At 39.5% G+C, this 25,432-nt stretch overlaps 1 protein-coding gene across 2 annotated transcripts in view; it reads left to right on the top strand.

Annotated features, from left to right (window-relative positions):
* LOC149565205 (uncharacterized) overlaps nucleotides 1–25,432 on the top strand; it is a 321,656-nt gene that overhangs the window by 289,816 nt on the left and 6,408 nt on the right. The window contains exons 14-17 of one of the 2 annotated variants that reach the window (XR_016362018.1): nucleotides 3,018–3,179; nucleotides 3,320–3,438; nucleotides 3,577–3,678; nucleotides 3,769–3,857. Coding sequence is in view for 1 of the 2 variants with exons in the window: in XM_089818752.1 (XP_089674878.1) it covers nucleotides 3,018–3,179; nucleotides 3,310–3,438; nucleotides 3,577–3,678; nucleotides 3,769–3,857 (482 nt within the window). In the remaining variant the exon portion in view is untranslated. Of the gene's footprint in view, nucleotides 1–3,017; nucleotides 3,180–3,309; nucleotides 3,439–3,576; nucleotides 3,679–3,768; nucleotides 3,858–25,432 lie in introns of both variants that reach the window. The other variant, XM_089818752.1, reaches the window with a different exon arrangement.

The following is a 25,432-nucleotide window of genomic DNA, read 5'->3' as shown; positions in this document are numbered from 1 at the left end:
AATAAAACTATCAGATTTTCGTGACATGGAAACGATTTCACAATTTTCTTACTACTATTGTTATAAAAATGAAAAGAGCTAAACTGAGAATCAGCGGACTTAGCATATAAATAATCTTGGATTGCTATGCAACGACTTGGCGAAATAAAGAAAGAAAATCAAGGTGCGATGTTTTCCTTACATGACTCCTTAAGCAATTTTGGAAGGCCTGCGCTTGGAATGAATTCTTACTTTCAGAATTGTGATCCGCGGCAAGTGATAAGAAAAGTTTAGGCAAATACAAACTCGAATTTCTTAGCTTTGTTTTTTTTGGGATTACCAACGGCCATGGGTTTTCAAGGACTGAAGGAAAAGAAATCGAATGCTTGAACAATTACGGGAGTCTAAGATATAATACAAAAATTTGACTCTACAACTTTCATCTATTACAAGAAACCATTCAAAAACCTTTTAAATCGATTTGAAAAGAAAAGAGAAAGAAAGGTTTAAAAATTATTATTATTTTATTTTCTCATCTATGCTTATGTGTACGTAATGATAGGGCGGCATCATTGGATTATTAATTATAATGTAATGGTGTCATCTTATTATTATTTACATATGATCATATTTGAGAATGTAAAATAATAATTAAATAATATTAATATTTGATAATTCTTTAAAGGTAAGAATTTATGTTTATTTTACATTATTTATTGTAATGTTCTACTTTATAGCTCATGCGTGTTCCACCATGAAATATGTTGCCAAGTTCTAGTAACCTCGCCAAGATGGTTTTAGGTCAAACCTGTCGATTCTAATGGCTAAACTACTCAACCATTCCCTTCTGATGACCCTGTTTAGCAATGCTTCCCCTCTCTCTTTAGTCTTCTTCCTGTAATCATTCAAAATAACATTCTTGCCAAGACATCAATTCAAGATTTATAAATTGCTAATTCAAAATCATTAAGTGATCGTTAGGGATTTCATCAATGTTAGAATAACTAACTCTACACTCTCATCATATATATACACAACAACTATAATTAACTAACTTAATTTCACATGATCATGAATAGATTGATACAACAGCTATAATTAACTAACTCACTTTCATATGATAATTAAATTGATACAACGGCTATAATTAACTAACTCAATTTCACATGTTATGAAGAAATATACAACAGCTATAATTAACCAACTCAATTTCACACGATCATGAAGAAATAAACAACGGCTATAATCAGTTTAAAATTTTAGGGCAAAATTTGGGATGTAACACTTAGATTGACCACCTACATTAGCCCCATAATTAGTTCCTTCAGGCTCGGGTTCAGGCTCATAATTAGATGCACTTGCCTCATTAATTTCAATGTCTTCTGCACTTTGGCCGCATCTAAATGCCATTTATAAAACTACATTTCACAAAATGAAAATAAAATTGTAAAAATGATCATGATACATTTCAGCCCAAGTAAAAATAAGTTAAAACATTACTATTTAAATTTAGCATTTACTATTTAAAAATTTAAGATATTAAAAAAGGAAGTTAAATACTAAAAGTAAATACTAAATACGTTTCAGCATATTCCATATTGCCATATTTTTATTTTAAGAACAATGAAAAAAATTCAAATTAATATAGATAATAAAAATCATAGAACTAAGAACTATCAACTATCAACAAGATTCAAGAATGAAACATTAAAAAATTAGAGTTGAAACTTGAAAGTAAAACTAAATACTAAATTTAAAAATTAAAAATTGATTTCTAAAACTAAAAATGGTAAAATAAAAAAATCCTACCTTAAATTTGAGGAGACACTTGCCAAATCAAATCTTCTTGCTCCTCTTGATCTTGCAATCCCTTGCAAAACCACCTATTAAGCTCTCACAAGCTCCTCCAAACTCTTTTTCTCACTTAGCTCTTTGTTGCTCCAAAACAATGAAATGAAATGGTGAAATGAAAATGATATCTATTGGTCTTATTAAACCTTCAAATAGACCACATGGGACCCACACCCAATTAGGGTTAGAATGCCTAAAAAACAAAAACAAAAATAAATGCAAAAACACTTTTTTTTTTCAACTTTTTTCGGCCTCTTCTTGGAGCACCCCGTGAGCACCTGGGTGCTCGACCGGTGCAGTAGGGGTACGGCGGCGGAAAAACTCCCGGTGGGGGTACTCAAGTGCGTGACACACCCGCATTGGGTGCTTGCGCACACCGGTGTGCTGGGGTTTTGACCCGGGTGCACGCACCCAAGTTACAGTGGTGATTATAAGGTTGAAGTTGCTCTTAATTATAGCTATCAGGTTGAAATGAAAGTGCTATGCAAATTTATTTTCATGTTTACTTCCCAGTTTAATGTTGAAAAAGGAGCTTTAAGTGATAAATTAAATTCTATAAGCTCTTGTCTGTAATGAGACATTTTATTAAAGATTCTAGACCAATAATGAATGCCATTTTATGGAAATCATGGCACTGCTAGATGGAGTAAGCCACATGTAAGGCATGTGGGCTGCCAAATGTGTTCAAGCTACACTTAAACCATGAAACCATATGACAGTGACATAGTAATCACCTGCTTGTTTCAGCTAAAGCAGATAATTTTTTTATCATTTCCAAGAAACTGGCATTATTGCTGGGTATTACAACAACTGTGGTTTCATTATAATTTCTTTCTAGTAGAACCTTGACAAATATCCTTGGAATTTCAGTTATGGCACTAATTGTGGCTTAAACTTTCCTAGGTTTCCCTGTCTGTTTCCAAAGTTTGTCTTCTGAAATCATTTTGATGACATTGGTAACTGTGAAAATTATATAGCCAAAATTAACGACAGTTGGAAAATTACATTTATTATAATGTAGGTTTAAATATCCTACAGTATCAGTTGGTTCATATTCCCTAGCAGTGGGAGTAGTTTGTGTCCACTTTCTTTTAGTAATGATAGTTATGGTTATGTGAATTTGTTGTTTGGATATCACTGATATTTATGGTTAGCAACATTGGTTCTTGTTTGTTTGTTGGTTCCAGATTGTTGGCTACTTAGTTGGAACTAGCCCACACATGATAAGTGCTGCAGTTGCCGGTCTAGCAAGATTGGTCTTTGAATTCTCAGATTTTTGCTTAAAAGTGCCAAATTTGCTTCCTTCTGCTCTTCTTCTGTTGCACAGCAAAAGCAGGGAGGTAGTCAAAGTATGTATCGTTATAGATAATAGTGTGCTTACAAGTATAGTAAAATTTTCTCATTAATTTGTGCTTTTGGTCAATGTTGACATTTTACATGGGAGAAAATAATTTGAACTTGTGGAATGTTTTGAACTAGTCTACTTTAGGGTTTATGAAAGTTGTAGCAACGAGATTACAAGCAGATGATCTCAAGAAATATCTACCAGATATACTAGACGGGCTGTTAATCTGGGCAGATGACTCAAAAAACCATTTCAAGTTAAAGGTGCAGAATTATTTAAGAGCTAGCATATATCTCTTAAAACTTTTAAGATTTTGAGAAGTGCAGTTAATGAGATAATTTTTTGCTATCTAGAACCTAACCGTCAATTTAATTGTTCTTGTTTTCATGCATCAATCACAGGTTCGTGTGGTACTTGAAATATTGATCCGTAAATGTGGGTCAGATTCTATCAGGGACATCATGCCGCAGAAACATATGCAGCTGTTCAAAAGCATTGTTGAGGTTAGGGTTGTGATGTCGTCACATTGCTTATTTATTTTTTACATATATTTGTCAAATTTAATTGAAGATCTATCTGGATTCTGAACACAGCAAAGAAAGGACAAAGCTATTTTGAGTAACACATTCTCGGATCATCTGGAAGCAGGAGCTTTGTGTCATTTGCATGCAAATAGAGAAAAGTAAGTAAACTAAAGCAATTGAAGTACATGAATTTTACCCTTTTTTCTTGGCCATTTAAATGTTTCCTACAATTATTCATAGATTGCCTTTATTCCACTTCCTTGATGTTGGTTACAATGGAGTAAACAAATGACAGCACTTATGTAGGTTTCATATGTTGGTGCCTTGTATAGTGCTATTATTATGATTAGTTAACTCCAATTAGAGACGTGATTAAATAAGCAAATGTTTATTTCTCATTTGTTCCTGAGACAAAAAACAGCTCTAGATAAGCATTCCCAAAAACCATGTTCTAGAAGTACTGATAACCTATAACGATTTCACTTTCATCTTATGCGTCATTATTCCTGCCAAATGAACAGTATGTTGTCGGTAAAATGTATAGTGTAGCCGACGGGTAGAGTAGTATCCGAACGGGTGCATGACGCTTGAGTCACCCCTTCGGACAGGTATATGTATACGTCCGAGGTGGACTTTGGAATCATTGTGGTAATCATCATTGATCATTGTAGTCATTGTAATCGGATTGTAATCTGCAAGTGCATACATGAATAAAGTACCTGTTCTGAATTGAATCGTGTTATACATGTGTTGAACTTCTTACCCTATGTAGTAAACATTTGGCACCGTTGCTAGAAGTACTTGGAATGAAGGAATGAGGATTAATGCCGAATTTGCCAAACAAGGATCGGAACAAGGTAAAAGATAAAAATGAACTAAGTATAGCAAAAGAAATTTTAATTTTAACACAACAAGCAGAGCGTAAATAAAGACTTCAGCAGATTGCCGAGGGGCACCAAAGGGGTGAAGAGGCACAAACGGAGGGAGTGCACTCACCTAGTAGGTTGAGGAGTGCCAAGGAATTGCTGGAAGAAACTCGACAATGCTTGAATTTGGTGGAGGAAACAAGAAAAGAATTCCTTAACCTGTATACGTCGAGGGGAGAGTGTCCGAACGGAAGGGAAGCAACTCGCACGCCTCGGAGTGCCAAGGGAGCACGAGCGTGGAGTGATCTCTTTGTTCCTGATACACCGGACGGACGGATACAGGCGGAGAATAGAACGTCACTTGAAGACCTCACCAGACAATGCAGTTGTTGGAAACAAGACTGTTGTCCAGAACAGCGCGGGAGCACCAAATAGCGCGGGAGTCCAGAACAGCGCGAGAGCTCAGAACAGTGCGGGTACACAAGTACCTCAAAAACAAAAGCAAGTAACGATGGCTGGCCCTAAAGAAAAGTTACCCAAGTTTCATGGTGATGGTTCAGCAGACCCTATCAGACATTGTAAAATGTGTGAAACCATATGGACGGAAAATGGTGTGACGGATGAGGATGATTTGTTAAGACAATTTTCAGCGACCCTACGGGGTGTGCCGATAGATTGGTTTTCTAACACTAGTCCTCAGAAACTTAATACATGGGAGAATGTTAAAAAAGAATTTATAGGAGAATTCAGATTACTCCAAGATGATAATGAAATAGTGGCAAAAATCTACAGCACCAAACAAGGAAAGAATGAGACAGTCCGAACCTATGCCAGGCGACTAAAAAAATTGATCGGAAAGATGGAGAGTCAACCAACGGATGGGCTGAAAAAATGGTGGTTCGTGGAGGGGCTATGGCCGGCTCTTAAGAAGAAAATAAAGATTGTACCACCGGCATCGTACACCGATGCATATACTCGTGCCATGGATTTGGAAAATGAACAAAAGACGAGTAAGAAGAAGAAGCATAAATCCTTTGATTTTGATGATTCATCCTCGGAAAGCAGTAGTAACGATGAGGAATCAAACAAGAAGGTGAAAGCACTATAGAAAGACATGCTTCAAATGATGAAAGAATTCAAAAATTTGAAAAAGAATCCGGATACAGTAAAAGGAGAACTGTGGTGCACAGATTGCAAGGAGGACGGTCATACGAAGGGTTCATGCTCAAAGAAGTAGTTTTGTGACATCTGCCAAGTGGCGGGGCATTCCCTGAAAGAGTGCCCGTTTAACTTGAAAGCAAAAGGACACCAATAGGTGTTACTAACGCAGGAAGCATCGAACAATAGCAATAACACGGGCAATGACGCAACTTCAGGTGGCTATCAATATAATAATAGATGCGAAAGGGGTGGAAACAATAACAATAACAATGGAGGCCGGAGTAGAATACAATATGATGCGAGTGGATGACCGATGATACAGTGTTGGGCATGTAATCTTTGGGGTCACTTCACGAGGGACTGTACTATGAAGGAGACGCCGCAACGACTGTGCAGATGGTGTGGTCCAGGGGACTATGAAGATTCAAAATGTCCAAAGCAAGGTGTAAATTTATTAAGTATTGAAACATGTGCTAAGAACGTGTTGGCGATCACGCGGGAGCAGGTGAGGAAAGCAAAATATTCGAATGTGGAAGAAGAGAAGGAGAGGTTACAAAAAGCCTGAACAAAGATAGAGAAGTAGATGAAAGCAGAGAAGTCATAAGTAAAAGACACTGTTGAAACTCCGAAAAGAAACTTGGTAGAACAAAACATGGTGAAACAGATAATGCAAATGGAAGTGCGAATTAAATTAAATGATCTTCTCACCATGCCACAGTTGCGTACGACTATTATAAATATGACACCGTCCCCGAGAGTGATGGAGGAAGCAAAGGACAGTAAGAAAACAACCACGGCAGCAGCAACAAACCCGATGTTACTAGCACTTACGACAGGTAGACACCCAGCAGTGGTGGAGATGGGCATTCTAGGTACGGTGCTAATGGATACAATAGTAGATGGAGGATCGGGAGTGAACGTGCTGCTGGAAGATATCTGGAAAAAACTTGGACAACCAACACTATGGCCACCCACCTTTCAGTTACAGCAAATCAACATGGGATAAAATCCTTGGGCACTCTGATGGCACAGCTAGTGACAATTAGGACACAACCATTTTTACTGGATTTCGTGGTCATCCCATTAAAGAGAAGAGGGTATGACGCCATCCTGGGACGGGAGTGGTTGGTGCAAGCTAAGGTAAAGCATGACTGGAAAAGGAACACCCTGTCCATGGAGAAAGGAGGTAGGAGATTTATAATTGATTTGCATACGCAGATGGTAGGAGAAGCAGCGTCATCGAACTCAAAAGGCGAAGTTGAGAATGACGACGAAGGGAAAAAAAGGATGGAACCAGATGAAGGGGTGCTGAGATTAGGAGGGTCAACTGATGATGACCTAGAGTCAGTAAACGGATTGCTACATTGGCAAATGGAAGATTATGAGGTCTTTCCGAGCTACAATATTTTGAGTATCGAGGAAGGAAAAGAAGGCCATGAGTTTTTGAAGGAGTACAATGAACTGAAGGAGGGAGAAGCGCAGGTGGATGAAACACTTGCCCATACATTCAGTAAAGATAAACCAATGAAGTATGAAGAGCCGACAGTAAAAACAATAAACTTGGGCGATGAGGAAAATCCGAAGAACATTCTTGGAGGAGATGATTGGAACCCAGTATTGAAGCGGCAGCTTGGACGTATAAGGACTTAAAAGGAGTGCCACCAGAGCTATGTGTCCACCGGATACCATCAATCGAAGGTGCGGTACCCGTACAAAAGCAGTCGTATCGAAGGAATAAGAACTATGCAGCATGGGCCGTGGAAGTTGCACAAACCAGGTGGAAGGTATGGCATCAGAAGCGTTTAAAATTGAACAACTTTCAACCCAGTCAATTGGTACTGAAGTATAATGGACAAAATGAAATAAGGCTTGGAAAATATAAAGTTAAATGGGTTGGACCATACAAGATACGGGAAGTTGGATATAACGGAGCAATTAAAATGTGGACACTAGACGGAAAAGAAATACCAGATGTCATAAATGGATCAAAGTTGAAAATATATAGGGAAAGGAAAGATCCTCCGCAAGCAAATAAATGAACGAAGAAAAGATGTCTGTAAATAATGTATATATGTATAATATTAAAATCGAATATAGTTTAAAATGTCAAAGATAAAATGAAGCATAAAGTAAATGTATTAAGAGGAATCAGGAGCAGAAATCTATCGTACAGCCTTAACAGAGACTATATAGAGGAGAAGCAAAATTAATAAAGTGAGTCATAAAATAGGGAAAAGTCTAGAGAAAAAGGCCATACGGCCTTGAAAAGAAAAGCGGTTAGATGACCGTACGGCTCCCCTAGATAGCCGTACGGCCCCAAAAAGAACTTATGTTGAAATTAAATGAAAAAAAGCGGAGTAAAGTTTTACATAACTGTACAGCCCCTAGATGACCGTACGGCCTCGAGGCTTTGGTGAGGTGAGCAAGACCGTACCGTATGGCAAATAGAAGGAATAAGCAAGACCTACGAAGCAAGCAGATAGAAGGAATAAGTAGTACGATCTCTAGTGGGAAAGAATACAAAGGAGGACCGTATGGACCCAAGGAAGTTCGAAATACATGTGAATCATTGATGATCATACGGCCTCGAAGCTTTGGTGAGGGGGCAAGCAAGACCGTATAGAAGATAGAAAGACCGTATGACCTCTAGTGGAAAAGACCATACCGTACGGTGGAATAAGGATTACAAAAGGACCGTACGGCATGAATTCGTACAGGCTGGGGGACCAGAGGAAGCAAGGCCATACGTAGGAGGAAGAAAGAAGGTCCATACGGCTACAGGAGTAGGAAGCACATAAGAATGTATGCGTTATATGTAAGAGATATTTGAAGCCGTTTTGAAACACAATCTCAAGCTAGGAGGAGAAGCCGTACGGCTGGAAAATAATTTCCCTGGGAGATCAAGTGTGTCTGTATTGAAGGCTCATGAAGAATAAAGTTCGTATGGTGGGATCAGAAAGCATTTCAAATAGATTTGGTGACCAGAGGAAAGGGAGAAGCTGGGACAGCCATACGAAGGGTATTAGGAAAGGAAGAGCAATTGTTGTAGTCAATTCACAAAGCAAGTCTGCAGGAAAGAGGAAGTGGAAGAGCAAAAAAAAAAAAGACGACGACAGATTGAAACAGTTCAGAATGAGTGCACCTAGGGTGCTGCCCCCTAGAACCCCAGTCGTTGCGGATATCAGTCATGGGAAGTGTGACCAGTTGATGAGACCTGGAGCTGCTGCTGTAGGCATGAGTGTCTGTGTCTGAGGTGGCACTCGGAGTAGGTGTTTGGGCGTGAGGCCGTCTTGGTGGATGCATAGAGAGCTCAGGAGGAGCTGATCATCCAGTTGAAGGCAGTACGACAACACTTGGCTCAGTGTAACTAGGAGTTGGAAACAGAGAAAGTGGCACGGGTGGCTATCAAGGTCCACTAAGGAGACAGTATTGTGTTAGCAAAGGCTACAGATGCAACGTGGTTTGGAGACCAGTTTGGTGTAGGCACGAGATGAATGTGAAAGTGATGTGACAGAAACAAATCTATCTTGTTGTAGTTAGTCAGTTAATGTATTTTGTTGTTAATTTGTTTCAGATATTTTGTAATTGTCGTCTGGAGACGACTTTTTTCTTTTGGGGGGGATGATGTCGGTAAAATGTATAGTGTAGCCAACAGGTAGAGTAGTATCCGAACGGGCGTGTGACGCTTGAGTCACTCCTTCGGAAAGGTATATGTACACGTCCGAGATGGACTTTGGAATCATCATGGTAATCATCATTGATCATTGTAGTCATTGTAATCAGATGTAATTTGCAAGTGCATACATGAATAAAGTACCAGTTTTTAATTGAATTGTGTTATACATGTGTTGAACTTCTTTCCCTATGCGGTAAACACAGTATAATTCGATCATAAAAGTTCATTCTGTATTAACCTAAACCTTGTTGTGTAAGGACTCGTGCCAATGATAGACATGGCATGATCAGAACATTTTCTCATAAGCAGTGACAGAAATCCCAAACTTTATAAGTGTTTCCTCTACTGGTGAATCAACATTTTTGGGCATGATTTTAACTCTGGAGGATTTTGGCTCCTAGAATGAATCCTCTGACCAAATGGATTTGATGTCTATAGGTATGCATTAGATTTTTTTGTATACTTTGTAGTTTCCAAACTTCTCAGTGAATCTGTGTCTTTGGGTACAAAGAAGCTGTCTTAGATTTCACTTTTCAAATTTTCCTTGTCCAATTTCAATTGGTTCTTTTGAATTAGTCTTAGCCCCCTTTTCTACTACTCTACATAGGTATGATCCACAACAATTTTCACGTCTTTCCATGCTTACTGGTGTTGGGTCTTCCCAGTACATATGAACACCCTTAGCTTATTCGCATTGTTTTTTCAAGTACCCCTTTCAGATTTGACCTTTTTTTATCAGGCCTTCCATTTTCTGGATGCTCTTCAGAGATTTTTTTAAGACTCTGGATACCCTTTTTCCTCTTCTTCCGTTTGTTCCTCAATTGTCAGACACACCTACCCAAGACAGACTTATGGCTTACTATTGGGAGGACTTTCAACTTAACACTTCATCAAAAATCACCTCGGATACCAATTTGTGGGCGTTCGGGGTGGCTTCCGCATTCGAGGCGGACGGATGCCGGATGCACTTGGATGCCCTGTGGGTGCTGGCCAGAAGCCAACCAGATGCGCAGGGAAGCTGATACTCACTCAGCTTCCCCTCGCATCCGGCTACCTGTGGCTAGCTTTCGGGGGCCCAGCACCGGCTAAGCCCAAAAAAACAATAAAAAATAATATTTTTTCACTTAAACTTGCATTAAGACATGTGATGGAAAGCATTTTTAAAGTGTTTTTTCACTATGAAACCCTAAAATGACCCTAGAAGTGAATATAGAAGCATTCATAAGAGTCATTTTAGAACTTTGTTTGCACTTACAGCCACTCCTCATTGTGAAGCTAAGTTTAGCATTTTTGAAGAGGATCGATCGAAGAGGGAGAGATAGCTTTCTCAAAGAAGTTTAAACCATTCAAGGTAAGTGATCAATCCTTTTCTTGAGTATTTAGATGTTTTTTTTTTGAGTTTTTGATGATTTTTTTCAAGTTCTTGAAGATTTTTTTAAAGTTTTTTTTCAATTCTTTTTTTTTTGAAAGATATGTAAAAGCAACTTTGGGTATCTATTTAAGTAGTTTTTCTCACTTCTTTCCACTTGTATGCATGATCATTGATGTTCATAGTTGTTAGGGACTACTTTAAATTTATTTATTTTCTTATAAAATAGGTTGCAAAAACCTAGGCAAGAATGGATACCAGTGGTAGTGCTAGTCAAAGTTCAGTGGGCTGCCAAGGAGGGGAAGGGACTAATAATTTCAAAATTGATGTAGGTTCTCCTTTGTGGAGACATACAACACGGATATCACAGGTTTCAGGAGGTGGCTCATACTATTGGAAGTGCAATTATTGTCAAAGTAACAAAGGAAAACCTTTCAATAGCTCATATTCCCAAGTGAAGCTTCATTTTATGGGCCCTGCTGGCAAAGGATTTGGAATGTGCAAAGGCAAAAATGGTACTGGGATGACTAGTGCGGAAATACTTTCATTTGTAAGAGAACAAGAAGCTGCTGATGCATTGAGCAATATATTAAAAAAAAGCTACTATCAAAGTCCTTCCTCAAAGAGCAAGCTACAGACACCCACTGAACCAGTTGCATCCTCCCAACACCCATTCTTGCAAGTAACTGTGCCAGGAGAGGATGAGGAAGAAGTGGAAATTTCAACCTGCAAAAGAGGCCCATTGCACACCACATTTAAAATGGAGGCAAGAGACCGTGCTGATGAAGCTATTGCATGTTGCCTCCATGCGAATGGACTTCCTTTCAACTTGGTGAGATTGCCATATTGGAAGGAAATGGTGGCAGCAATCAAAGAATCACCAACTGACTACACAAGCCTGGGCTATGAAAAGGTGCGTACAACTCTATTGCAACAAGAGAAGGCACATATAGAGAAAGACCTTCAACCAATCAAAATATCTGGGAAAACTTCAGGTCTAACTATTGTGTCAGATGGTTGGAAGGATACAAGAAATCGGCCACTGATTAATGTGATTGCAATTTCCCCCAAAGGGGCAATGTTTTTGAGGCCTATTGATTTTGAGGGGCAAGTGAAGGATTTTGAATTCATTTCTAGAATTCTCATCGAGGCCATCGAGATGGTGGGTAGTGAGAATGTGGTACAGGTGGTCACAGACAATGCCAAAAATTGCAAGGGTGCGGGTGCTTTGGTTGAGAGTCGGTATGAGCATATTTTTTGGACCTCATGCACTAAAGTAGATTGGGTGAAGAAAATATATGAAGAGGGGGAGGACATACAGATGTTTGTGACTAACCACCACATGTCACAATCCATTTTTAGAACATACTCCAAATTGGAGTTGCTGAAGGTAAATTAATTTTTTTAAATTACTAAGTTTCATGGTTTTGTAATTCAGTTAAAAATTAAAATTTATAATTATATTGTCAATTGACATATTGTTAACTTGCTTAGGTTGCTGAGACCCGTTTTGCATCTCATACAATTGTTATGAGATGACTCCTCAAGGTAAAAGATGCATTGGACCAAATGGTCATCAATAATCAATGGGGTGTATGGAAGATCTCAAATTCAGAAAGAGCACAAAGGATCAGGGATTTGATCTTGAGTGAGAGTTGGTGGGCTCGTGTGGCATATGTATTGGACTTCACCGAGCCCATCATAACTATGCTCCATTTTGCTGATATAGATACACCTTGCTTGGGGGATGTGTATGATAGCATGGACACCACGGTTGAGAAGGTACAACATTCTATACAAGCACATGAGAGTGACCCCACACAATGTGAAGCCTTACGCACCCAAGTGCAAGCAATTATCCACGATCATTGGAATAAGATGACTACCCCATTGCACCTTCTTGCATATGCCTGATCTCCTAGGTACTATAGTGACGAGGTAGTTGGTATGCCGAGTAGAGTTGCACCGTTTGCAGATGAGGAGGTTGCTGAGGGGGGCCACAAAGCTTTTACAAGACTCTTCCCATTGGAAGAAATGCATGAAAAAGTGAGGGAAGAATTTGGGTTGTTTGCTTCGAGGTTAAAGCATTCTCCATTTGCACTAAAGGAGCAAAATAGAATGGGAGCTATCACATGGTGGTACATGTATCGTCAACCTTTCAAGCATCTTCAACCTCTTGCAATCAAGGTCCTATCACAAGTAATTTTTTATTTTGTTTTGTAAATTTGTTTTAAAATCTTATGTTTACACTTGCATTTTAGAATTTAGTGTTTCACACATTCGTTAAAATTAATTTGCTTTTCATTTGTATGTTTTGTGACAACTCTATAGGTTGCTAGTTATTCTGCCGCTGAAAGGAATTGGAGTACATACTCCTTTATCCATTCAGTGAAGCGCAACCGGTTGGGCCCCAAGAAAGCTGAGGACTTGGTCTTTGTCCGCACCAACTTGCATCTTTTGTCACGTAAGAATGATCATTACAAGGAAGGGGCAACAAAGCTTTGGGATGTAGCCCCTGAGTGTGCAAATTTGGATGCAACACTTCTTGATCTTATTATAGTTGGAGACAGTGATGATGATAGTGTGGCACGTGGTGCATCTAGCATAAGTGGAACCATGCTTGGTTCAAATAATCTTTCAGCAGTTGGAGATGATGATGAGAATGTGGATTTTCTTGCGAATCCTTATGATTCAAAGCCAGACTCTGATTGATTGAATCTTTAGACTCCAATCATTAACTATGTTTTTATTTTGTTGGAATCTTGAACATGACCTATTTTAACTTATTGTTTAAAAATTAAGACTAAATGCTAATGTTGGACAAGCACATATTGATATTGATATATCATTGCTCGAAGCACTTCAAGGTGATCAAGTTGTTGCAAGTAGCATGATTCACCATCAACTTCGACCCCTAGAACTTTTGCCACTTGAAATGGAAGTTGCTGAGCGACTCACAAAGATGTGTGATGGTTCTCCTATCAGTCTTGAAGGTGCTATATTTGGTGAGAGTCTACATGAAGAATGGCAAGATGTTCCTGAGAATAGTACAAATGGAAATTACATGCTAGATGATGAAGCTCCTATTGGTAAGGATAGGCAAGGATTGTTAGGTGGTCATCAAGTTGCTCCCATGGAAAAGGAAAATAAAGAACAGTTTGGGTTGATGCTATGGTTGGATATTGTGTTTGAGCAACTTGGAGAGGTGTTTAATGGGGGAGAATATCAAAGAATCCTTGATTTTTGAGGATACACTTGGAGAGATTCACAAGGATTCATGGTTCACTGTTCACAAGGACAAGCCCCCAAAGGTGATATTTCATGAGCTGGATTCCAAGATTGATCCTGCCTGGACTTCCAATGAGTTCGATGCAGATGTTAGAGGGAAGATTCATCACCAATTGCGAGCCCCTGAAGCTATGGATGATCAATTGAGGTTTAAACAAGAGCTACCACCTAAAGCACACCAAGTTGTTTCTTTCCCTGCTCTTAACGATGAAAGGTTTGAAAGTTTTTATTTTGATTATGGAGACTCTGAAGAAACAACTTGTATTTGGATTAATCATGGACCCTATGAGTTGCCTCAATTGTTGATCTTGCATGATAATTTTCTAATGTAATGTCCCCTCTTTAGTTCGACATGACATTGATCATGGATTTTGCCTATTCCAGACTCTCGTAGGCAAATGGTGTGGAGAGAGAGTCAATTCTGCGGATCAGATGGTCATATCTTGCTCTTGAAGAAGTGTTAAGAGGTTATATTTTATTATTATGTGTTATTGGGGCCTACGTGTTATAATTTTAAGTTGAGTTGCACTTTTTATTTTATAAAATTACTTTCTTATAAAAAGTGCATTATAATGAGATTTTATAAAGGATGTTTCTAGAAGTTCTAGCAACTTCTTAGAAAAGTGAATAAATAGAGGGTTGGGCCTCTCATTTTGGACATGCTTGGATTTGAGATTTCTTCTACTTCTTCATTGTGGAGCAAATTTGTAGTCTCTTGGGTCTGCAAATTATTATTTGATCTTTGGGAACGAATCACTCCCTTGGATTGGCGACTTTGAGGGTGTGAAATATCACCTGAATTGTTGCATTTGAGGAGTTGGTAATTCAGCCATCTCATTTGGACTTCATTGAGATTCAGTTATAAGGGTTTACTTTGGTTGGAATAAGGGTTTCAGTTGTGCCCTAACATTTGTGGATTGATTAACAGGGTTTGAAGACACAGTTGTGCATTATTTTCAGACTGCCAGTCCAGTGTTTGGACCCACATTTTTGCTCATAACTCCTAATTGGCTTGACGGATGAATTTCATATTTTAGGGGGTTATTCAGCAACCCTAGGCGCCCAGATTTATTGCTTTTGGAGTGACAAAAAAAACGCTGCAATATTTTTATCTAGCAGCCGTACCAGGCAGTACCTGTACGGCCTTGTCAGTTGGGCAGCAGCAGCAATTTTGTGAGTCGGTTTGGGGCAGATTGTGAGGTCTTCGTGTGGCATTAATTCAGCATTCATATCCGGCAAAATTGGAGCTAATCCAGGTGCACAAACTGAAGTTTTGATTGCCAAAATATTGCATGTTATGGATTAGAACAGTCAGCACTGTCATTGCATAAATAGTTATTTCCAGTCATTAATAACTGTTGTAAAAGTTTCATCATTTGCATTCCAAATCTGAACTGGGTTATTGTTCATGTCATAACATTGCATTGTCAAGAGCTTGATGTATTAGAAGTGCATAGTTGTGACAGTCTCTCATTGTAATCAGTTCTATTTGCTGTCATAAAATCAGAATTGCATTGGACTTCATATTTGAGTTTCATATTGTCATCTATCTCTTAGATTGGTAGTGTTATAATCTGGAATTGTTGTTCATACATTATTGGCATCATATATTGAGGTTTCGTTGTACAACAATTAGTAATATTGCAGCCTTATTCGGTTACATGCCAACTGTTTGACAAAATTCCTAAGTCCAGTTTGAGGGTTACAGTGGCCTTTATAGTAAGGGTCATTACAGTGGTATCAGAGCTATAAGTCCTGCCATCCTGTGGAGGTCTTATAGGGAATTTGGAACAGCTGGATAGAAGGGAAAGTGTTTGACGAAATGTCAAAACACTAAAATCAGAACATTTATGTTTGAGCATGCAACAGAGGCTTTATAATTTCCGCAATACCAAAGCAAGACAAGATAGGATTTCAGACCTACAGAGCGAACAGTCTAGCTCATCTGTACAGGTGGACATAGAATCCAGTCATACAAACACAGGGGAGGTATTCTTTGATCAAGACTACGACTACAATATGGATAGAGGCGGGAATGCCGATCCAGATCAGCGAGAGGAAAGATTTTTACAGTTATTAGACACCTTGGCATAGGGACAGCGATTAGCCGAACAAAGAGCACAGGAACAGAATCAGAGAATGGAGCTTATGATGCAGATGATGGCTCGTCAAATGGGGTTGAACGCTAACATAGGTGGAGGAAATAATCAGAATGGTAACAATCAGAATGGGAATAATCAGGATGGGATACATAATGGAGGCGAACAAATTGGGAACAATTTCGGTCATGCACCCTAGCAAGCTAGGACAGTGAGTTCGAGACCTATGATTCCCACGTTCCTTCCTAGAGCTCCAGAGCAGCCAGTACCAGAACCCCAGATCACTGACATACAGGATCAGCTGAGGAGAGATTGGGAAGTAGGAGGTCCAGATTTTACAGATGCAATCACCTTTAGAGAGTATATGGATGTGCGGATGAAGCATATGCCCCGTGGACATGACAGGACTCAGAGCTATGAGCTACGAAAGAAAGTAGGGAAACTTCAGTTACCATATTATGATGGCTCGGGGAAGTCTACAGCAAGAGCTTGGGTTCAAAAACTTGACACATACTTTCAATTGAACCCTATGTCTGAGGAAGAAGCTATTAAGTATGCAGCAATTCACCTAGATGGGTTAGCACACGAGTGGTGGCATCATGGTATGATCACTATGGGTCATGCACACATTACCTCATATGTGGAGTTTACGGAGAGACTGATTGAACGTTTTGATAAGAAGGATCCAGAACTCCATTTCAAGGAGTTAGCTCAGCTTAAACAATGGGGATCATTGGAAACATACATTTCAGAATTTCAGAAACTTGCAGTGTTAGTAACAGATGTATCCGAATGGAGGCTATTGGTTTTATTTATGGATGGGCTAGTTGATCCGTTGAGAGGGTGGATTAAAGCTCTCAACCCTCCCACTTTGCAGGAAGCCATTAAGAAAGCTCGTGACATGGATTCCTCTTCAGCTTCTAAAAATAAATTCCAGGAAAAGAGTTTCCCTTCAAGAAAAGATAGGGACAGGAAACCCTTTCATAGAGAGGCACAGCTACCTAAGGAGGAAAGTAAGAGGTTGGACAAGGAGACACTTAATGACTTGCGTAGGAAGAAGCTATGCTTCTATTGCAAAGGCCCGTATGAGTATGGCCATGACTGTCCTGTGAGGCCAAAAGGGAAGACCAACCGAGCAATGTGGGCTTATTACGAAGGCTCAGATTCAGATAGTTCAGAACATCATGATGAGGATCCTGATGAAGCAAAGGGAGAGCAGGAGATAGACAGTGCAGGGCAACAGCAGGGAACAAAGCTACATTTACAGGAAGCACGACTGTCTAGTATCCAGAGAGAGGGATCTTTCAGACTTCGGGGAGTTTTGGCTGGGCAGAAGGTTATTACATTATTGGACACAGGTGCCACACATAATTTCATTGATGCACGATTCGTGGAGAAGCGTGGACTCATTACTGAGGAGTTCGTGGGATTAAGAGTTAAGGTAGCTGATGGATACACTCTTCGTTGTGACAGGATGGTACGAGACCTACCTTTGCGCCTGAACAACTATGAGTTTAAAGCGGACTATCATGTGGTCAACATGGGTGACATGGATATAGTACTTGGAATGCAGTGGCTACATTCATTGAAGGTGGTTACCTTGAGACTAGAGGATATGGAGATACAATTCGAAGTGAATGGTAGGACTCATGTGCTTAAGGCTATCCGTAATGGAGACATCAGGACTATCTCATTTAGGCGGCTGGAGAGATTAACTAGGCATAATGATATAGAGTGGGCAGTAGTTTGTACTTTGACACCTACATAGGAGGAGCAACATAAGACGGAATATCATCCTGATATTCAGAAATTGAGGATTAAGTAGGAAAAGGTATTCAATGAGATTCCACCAGGCAGGCCACCAGACAGAGGCATTGAGCATGTTATTGAGCTGGAGGAAGGTGCTAAGCCTATCATGATCACACCATATCGACACCCAAAGCGACTCAAGGATGAGATCGAAAGGACCATCGAGGAGTTGCTAGCTATGGGGCACATCCGACCAAGTAAGTCACCTTTTGCATCTTCTGTTGTTTTGGTAAAAAAGAAGGATGGAACTCTTCGGATGTGTGTTGATTACAGGGAATTAAATAAGAGAACCATTAAGAACAGGTATCCCATTCCTCGCATTGATGAGTTGATAGATGAATTGCATGGGGCTTGTTATTTCACGAAAATTGATTTGAGATCAGGATATCACCAGATCAGAGTCCGTGAACAGGATATTGAGAAAACTGCTTTCAGATGTCATTGTGGGCACTTTGAGTTTGTAGTCATGCCTTTCGGCCTGACCAATGCACCTGCCACTTTCCAGTCCACTATGAACAGAGTTTTCCACCATTAGTTGAGGAAATTCGTACTGGTGTTTTTTGATGACATTTTGATCTATAGCCGATCATGGCAGGAGCATCTAGAGCATTTGGAGACAGTGTTGAGCATTTTACAGAAGGAGTCCTTGTATGCAAAAGAGTCCAAATGTGACTTAGGGATGACCGAGCTGTTATATTTGGGACACATTATTAGTGCAGATGGAGTGCGGATGGATCCTGAAAAGATTCGTGCTATTGTTGATTGGCCTCCACCAGAGAACCTTACACAGTTGAGGGGGTTCCTTGGTTTATGTGGTTTCTATCACAGGTTTGTCAGTGGCTACTCACGACATGCAGCTCCCATGACAGATCTACTGAAAAAAGGGGAATTTGTGTGGACTCAGAAGGCACAGGACTGTTTTATGAGATTTAAGGAGATAATGACTACGTGCCCAGTTCTAGCATTACCTGATTTCACGAAGCCATTTGAGCTTCAATGTGATGCATCTGGAGAGGGAGTAGGTGATGTACTTATGCAGAATAAGGACCCCATAGCTTATGAGAGCAGGAAGCTCAGAGGCCCCGAGCGTTCATTCAGTATATATGATAAGGAGATGTTGGCCATCATGCATGCTTTGGCCAAGTTCAGACAATATCTTGTGGGTAGCAAGTTTTGTATTAAAACTGATCATAACAGTTTGAGGCATTTCTTGGGACAGCAGGACTTGAATGATCGCCAGCAAAAGTGGGTAAGTAAGTTGCAGGCATATGATTTTGACATCTCATATGTCAAGGGAACTCAGAATGTTGTTGCAGATGCTCTTTCTCGAAGGCCACACGTCACTCTTATGGTTCAGATATCAGAGGATTGGCGACACTTGATTATAGCAGAGTATGCCAAGGATACATGGGCCTCCGATATAGTGGAGGGAACAGTGATTGATACCAGATACACACTTGTAGATGATTTAATCATTTACAAGAACAGGATTTACCTAGTCCCAGGATCGAAGGTTAAGCAACTGATTTTGAGAGCATTTCACGACTCACCGACAGCAGGCCATCCCGGGTACTTCAAGACTTACAGGTCAGTTCGAGAGCGATTCACTTGGAAGGGGCTGAAAGCTGATGTTTTGCAGTACGTTCGAGAGTTTCTTGTTTGCCAGCAAAACAAATAAGAACACACCTATCCGACAGGGTTCCTACAGCCACTTCCGATCCTTGACAGGAAGTGGGAGTTCATCTCCATGGACTTTATCATAGGTTTGCCCAAGGTACAAGGACGGGATTGTATTTATGTGGTGGTAGATAGATTAACAAAATATGCTCATTTCTTTCCTATCACCACTACCCACTCAGCAGCTCAGGTGGCAGAGGTTTTCTTTCGGGAGGTTTTCAGATTGCACGGATTGCCTCGGAACATTGTGAGTGACAGGGATAGTCGTTTCATGAGTCATTTTTGGCAAGAGGTATTCCGGTTATGTGGCACGGAGCTTACACCCAGCACTAGCTATCACCCACAAACCGATGGTCAAACGGAGATTGTGAACAAATGGGTGGAAGGGTATTTAAGGAATTATGTGGCAGCTCAACAGCAAGCTTGGGTCAGATGGATATATCTCTGCGAGTATTGTTACAATACTACATATCACATCACTATACAGATGACACCCTTCATGGCACTTTACGGTTATGAAGCACCTAGTTTCTTGGATTTGTTGTTGGGCGACAGCCGGGTACCCAGTGCAGGAGAATTATTATAGGAGAGTAAGGATATAGTTGCTACTCTCAAAGATAATATTGCGAGAGCTCAAAACCAGCAGAAGCAGTATGCAGACCAGAAAAGGACTGAGCGTAGTTTTGAGGTGGATGATATGGTTTACCTCATGTTGCAGCCATACAAGCAATTTACTCTTAAGAAGAGTGGTGCAGAGAAACTCAAGCCACGCTATTACGGACCATTCAGGGTTATTAGGCGAATTGGTGAGGTGGCTTATGAGTTGGAGCTTCCGGCAGACAGCAGGGTGCACAATGTGTTTCATGTGTCCCGCCTCAAAAAGGCGTTGGGTCAGAATGTGGTGCCTTCCGCAGTATTACCTCCTTTAGACGATGAGGGAAAATTGATTTTAGTGCCAGAATCCATCCTGGAGAGCAGAGAAAAGCAGCTTCGCAGAAGAGTGATCAGAGAATACTTGGTTAAGTGGAAAGATCTACCTGTTGAGGATGCTACTTGGGAGTGGGAAGCTATTTTGCAGCACCCGGCGTTGAGATTGCTTGAGGCCAAGCAATTTCAGGAGGGGCGGACTGTAATGTCCCCTCTTTAGTTCGACATGACATTGATCATGGATTTTGCCTATTCCAGACTCTCGTAGGCAAATGGTGTGGAGAGAGAGTCAATTCTGCGGATCAGAGGGTCATATCTTGCTCTTGAAGAAGTGTTAAGAGGTTATATTTTATTATTATGTGTTATTGGGGCCTACATGTTATAATTTTAAGTTGGGTTGCACTTTTTATTTTATAAAATTACTTTATTATAAAAAGTGCATTATAATGAGATTTTATAAAGGATGTTTCTAGAAGTTCTAGCAACTTCTTAGAAAAGTGAATAAATAGAGGGTTGGGCCTCTCATTTTGGACATGCTTGGATTTGAGATTTCTTCTACTTCTTCCATTGTGGAGCAAATTTGTAGTCTCTTGGGTCTGCAAATTATTATTTGATCTTTGGGAACGAATCACTCCCTTGGATTGGCGACTTTGAGGGTGTAAAATATCACCTGAATTGTTGCATTTGAGGAGTTGGTAATTCAGCCATCTCATTTGGACTTCATTGAGATTCAGTTATAAGGGTTTACTTTGGTTGGAATAAGGGTTTCAGTTGTGCCCTAGCATTTGTGGATTGATTAACAGGGTTTGAAGACACAGTTGTGCATTATTTTCAGACTGCCAGTCCAGGGTTTGGACCCACGTTTTTGCTCATAACTCCTAATTGGCTTGACGGATGAATTTCATATTTTAGGGGGTTATTCAGCAACCCTAGGCGCCCAGATTTATTGCTTTTGGAGTGACAAAAAAAACGCTGCAATATTTTTATCTAGCAGCCGTACTGGGCCGTAGTTGTACGGCCCTGTCAGTTGGGCAGCAGCAGCAATTTTGTGAGTCGGTTTGGGGCAGATTGTGAGGTCTTCGTGTGGCATTAATTCAGCATTCATATCCGGCAAAATTGGAGCTAATCCAGGTGCACAAACTGAAGTTTTGATTGCCAAAATATTGCATGGAACAGTCAGCACTGTCATTGCATAAATAGTTATTTCCAGTCATTAATAACTGTTGTAAAAGTTTCATCATTTGGATTCCAAATCTGAACTGGGTTATTGTTCATGTCATAACATTGCATTGTCAAGAGCTTGATGTATTAGAAGTGCATAGTTGTGACAGTCTCTCATTGTAATCAGTTCTATTTGCTGTCATAAAATCAGAATTGCATTGGACTTCATATTTGAGTTTCATATTGTCATCTATCTCTTAGATTGGTAGTGTTATAATCTGGAATTGTTGTTCATACATTATTGGCATCATATATTGAGGTTTCGTTGTACAACAATTAGTAATATTGCAGCCTTATTCGGTTACATGCCAACTGTTTGACAAAATTCCTAAGTCCAGTTTGAGGGTTACAGTGGCCTTTATAGTAAGGGTCATTACATCTAAAGTTTGAGTTTGAGGTGACCAAATTTTTTTCAGAGTACAAGGATGAGTTTGCGAGATTGAGAACTATCACCCAAACCTTATTACTTTTGAATATCTTGAGAAACGATGTTAGATCTAGTATATATATTAGATTGGTTAGTGTTGTCCCTTTAGAGTCTTGTACATAGTTAGGGTAGGTTTGTCTTGGACCATTTGGTTCAGGAGAGTGGTTTAGGTTTACTTTCAGTTAGTAGTTTAGTTTGCTTTGAGTTCTTTAGAGTAGAGTTTGTTTTGGACCATTTGGCCCAAGGTTTTAGAGTAGTTTCCCTTTTAGTTGTTTAGAGTAATTTTCTTTTTAGTTTTTTAGAGTAGTTTTCTTTCAGTTGCTTGGTTTAGGTGTTGTGAGGGAGCTCGAGTTTGATTTGTATCAGTTCATTTGACTTGAGATCTTTTACTCTTCCCTTAGTTGGAGCAGTTTTGGTTTTGGGCCTTTGCAAGTGCAAAGGGGGGTCCGTGTTATTACTCGTGGGCAAGGTGCATAGATTTTACATATTTGATGACAAAACAGAATCCGTCTTGTTCATTTCTCAAATACATCTAGCAAGGTTCAGACATTTAAGGATGTGCTTAGTCGTTGGTCTATGGTAGGACTTGTACTAAATTTGGGTTTAACTCGATAGAGGTTCTTGAGTTATCTCTGGCATGGTTACAACATTTTACTCAGACTTAATTGCTCTGAGTTCTTGATGTTTCAAAGTGAAATTGGGCTTAGTAAAATCATACACCTACTTCATCGCCACTGTGGTCTTCCAAACCCTCCGCAAGCTTCATTGCCTGCGAACGAAACAAAAGATTGAGAAGAAAAAGAAAAAAGAGAAAATATCATGAGAAAAGAGAAAAAGCAGTCTCGAAGTGAAGATAAAGATGAAATTTGGTTCAAGGGTGTGCAATCATCTCTACCAGTGCTATAAAAATAATCACTAAAGGTAGAACTATGATTGTGGTGCCACAGCGATAACTCTGTCGGGGCTATAGATGCCTGACTGGCAGCAGGGCTCTATCCAGGTTGCTTTTAAAGTAAGGATATTATAATAACTAAGTCTAATGGATCTGAGAGATTATCAAGTTCTTGTTGAGCGGGGAATAAATCATTTGCACACACATGAGTAACTTATGGTCAGAGTGCTTAGGTTCCAACTTGAGAGTCCTTTCTCTTTTGAGTGCTCATCCTTAAGTAGATTTGTGGATAGGCCATCCTGAGATTTTTGTTCTGAGTTACTTATTTCTTGAAATATTCAGGAACATTTCTTTGGGTTGATGGTAGATGTTGTGAGGTTTTCACACCATCGCCCCAAAAATTTTGGGGACCACCTCCTTTTTTTTGCCTTGGCGAATTTTTGGATTGTCCAACAAATTTTTCGATTTTTTGAAATTTTTGAGCCTTGGACACCTTCAGGACCAGTGGGGAGAGAGTTATTTATTTTCACCTGGTTCCACTTGATTTTTCCAAAGCCACCAATTCTATCGTTAGGCCGAACAAATTTTAAAAAGCAACACTTGGCAAGATAAAATTATGAATTTTGTACTTAAACATTTTCTTTTGAAAATTTGGATAATTTTCAAAAAATGAAAATTTTGTTATATTTGGTCTTTTAGAAAATCTTGATTATTTTTGGTGAAAAAGATTAATTTTTGTGATGGTGAAGTCAAATTGCAAAATCAATTTTTAGGCTCTAGAGAAATAATTTTATTTGTGTTAAAATGCTAAAATTGCTTAGCTAAATCGATTGGGATTTAAATTACAAAATTTGGCTTTAAATGGATTAAATTGCCTTGAAAACCTTTTTGCCTTTAATGAAATTGGTAATTTAATATTGAAAAATGGCTTTTGGTTAGCCAAAATCCAATTTTAATGACGTATTAATTACTAAATCTTCATTAAATGGAAATATTTAACACCTCTAAGCCATTATTTATTTTCTTTTTGCAATTTTGGTCCAAATGGCAATTTAAAAAGTTAATTTTCATCATGGCAAAATTAATTTTAATCAAGTATTTAATTGTGGGCCATAATTTTGCATTAATTATTTGTTTTTCTTTCTCCCAGGGTCCAAGTCGGCTAGCTTGGAGAGAGTAAGAAAGTTGGGTATAAGAGGAGGCCTCTCTCCCATTTCTTCTTCACTTCTCACTTCTCAAGGCGTTGGCAATTTTGCAAGAGTAGATCTGCACTCTTCTTGCTTGGCGAATTTTGTGGAGGGCGAAATTTGTGGAGGCCGAATTTTGTGGAAGTCGAAATTTGTGGGGGCCGAATTTTGTGGGAGCCGAAATTTGTGGAAGATAAAATTCTTATTTTTGCAAGAGGCTGCAATTTTTGCCTTAAGATGGGTAATTTTATTTAGAGGTGAATTGCATGATAAATTTCTGATTTGCAAGGGATTTGAAGTTGTTAAGGTCAAGTTCTAATTTCGAAAAGTCGTTGTAAGATTATTGGTTAATGTGAATTTTCATCATCTAGAGTTGCAAGGGGTCCTTAAGTTGACATCCTTCTTTCATTCTAGTCTTAAGATTGCTTCCCTTGGTTCTACTTGCCTTCTGGTCCACCACTCTACCATCCCATAATAGGGCGATATGATAAAGAGGATATGATGCCCAAAAACCCTTCTTCTCAAAATTGAAGAGAATAACCGACACCAATATTGGTACAGTGGACATGATACGGATGAGGGAAAGACTGAAGGAAGGACAATCCCCCCTTGGCAAAGAGGATATCAATGAGACAGATTTTGGATCGAGGTTGGATGAGCTAGAAAAGGTTGCCATCAAGAAGAAGCATTTGGGCACCCTTTCGTCTCTCAATGCTTTTATTGGATTTGCAAAAGAATATGAGAAGGATCATGAAAGGATACTACAAGCAGCAAGCAGCGTGGTGAAATCAGTGGAACTCGGGACGAAGCACACACCTTGTCCTCCTATGGAAGAAGTTAACGAAAGGCTAGCTAAGTTCATTGCCTTAGCTAAGAAAATGAAAAAAAAGGGAAGATTTATATTAGAAGATCATTTGATGTAAGCCCAAGTGGCAATTTCCCTTTCTAAAATACGACAGGTGTCTATTTCTAATTGGCCACCATTTTGGTGCCTTCTCATTGGTTGCCAATTTTTGCACTTTTTCCATTGGTCCATTGATGAGGTGGCAGCTTCTCATTAGCCGGTGGGGTGCCAATCTTAATTAGGGCTTTGAGGATCCAATCTAGAGCATTGATCTTGTTTTAATCTCCACC

The sequence above is a fragment of the Cupressus sempervirens genome, chromosome 3 (assembly GCF_028749045.1).
Source record: "Cupressus sempervirens isolate cs-2001-9-10 chromosome 3, ASM2874904v1, whole genome shotgun sequence".
In the NCBI taxonomy this organism is placed as follows: domain Eukaryota; kingdom Viridiplantae; phylum Streptophyta; class Pinopsida; order Cupressales; family Cupressaceae; genus Cupressus; species Cupressus sempervirens.
This window is presented reverse-complemented; position numbering and strand designations above follow the sequence as displayed.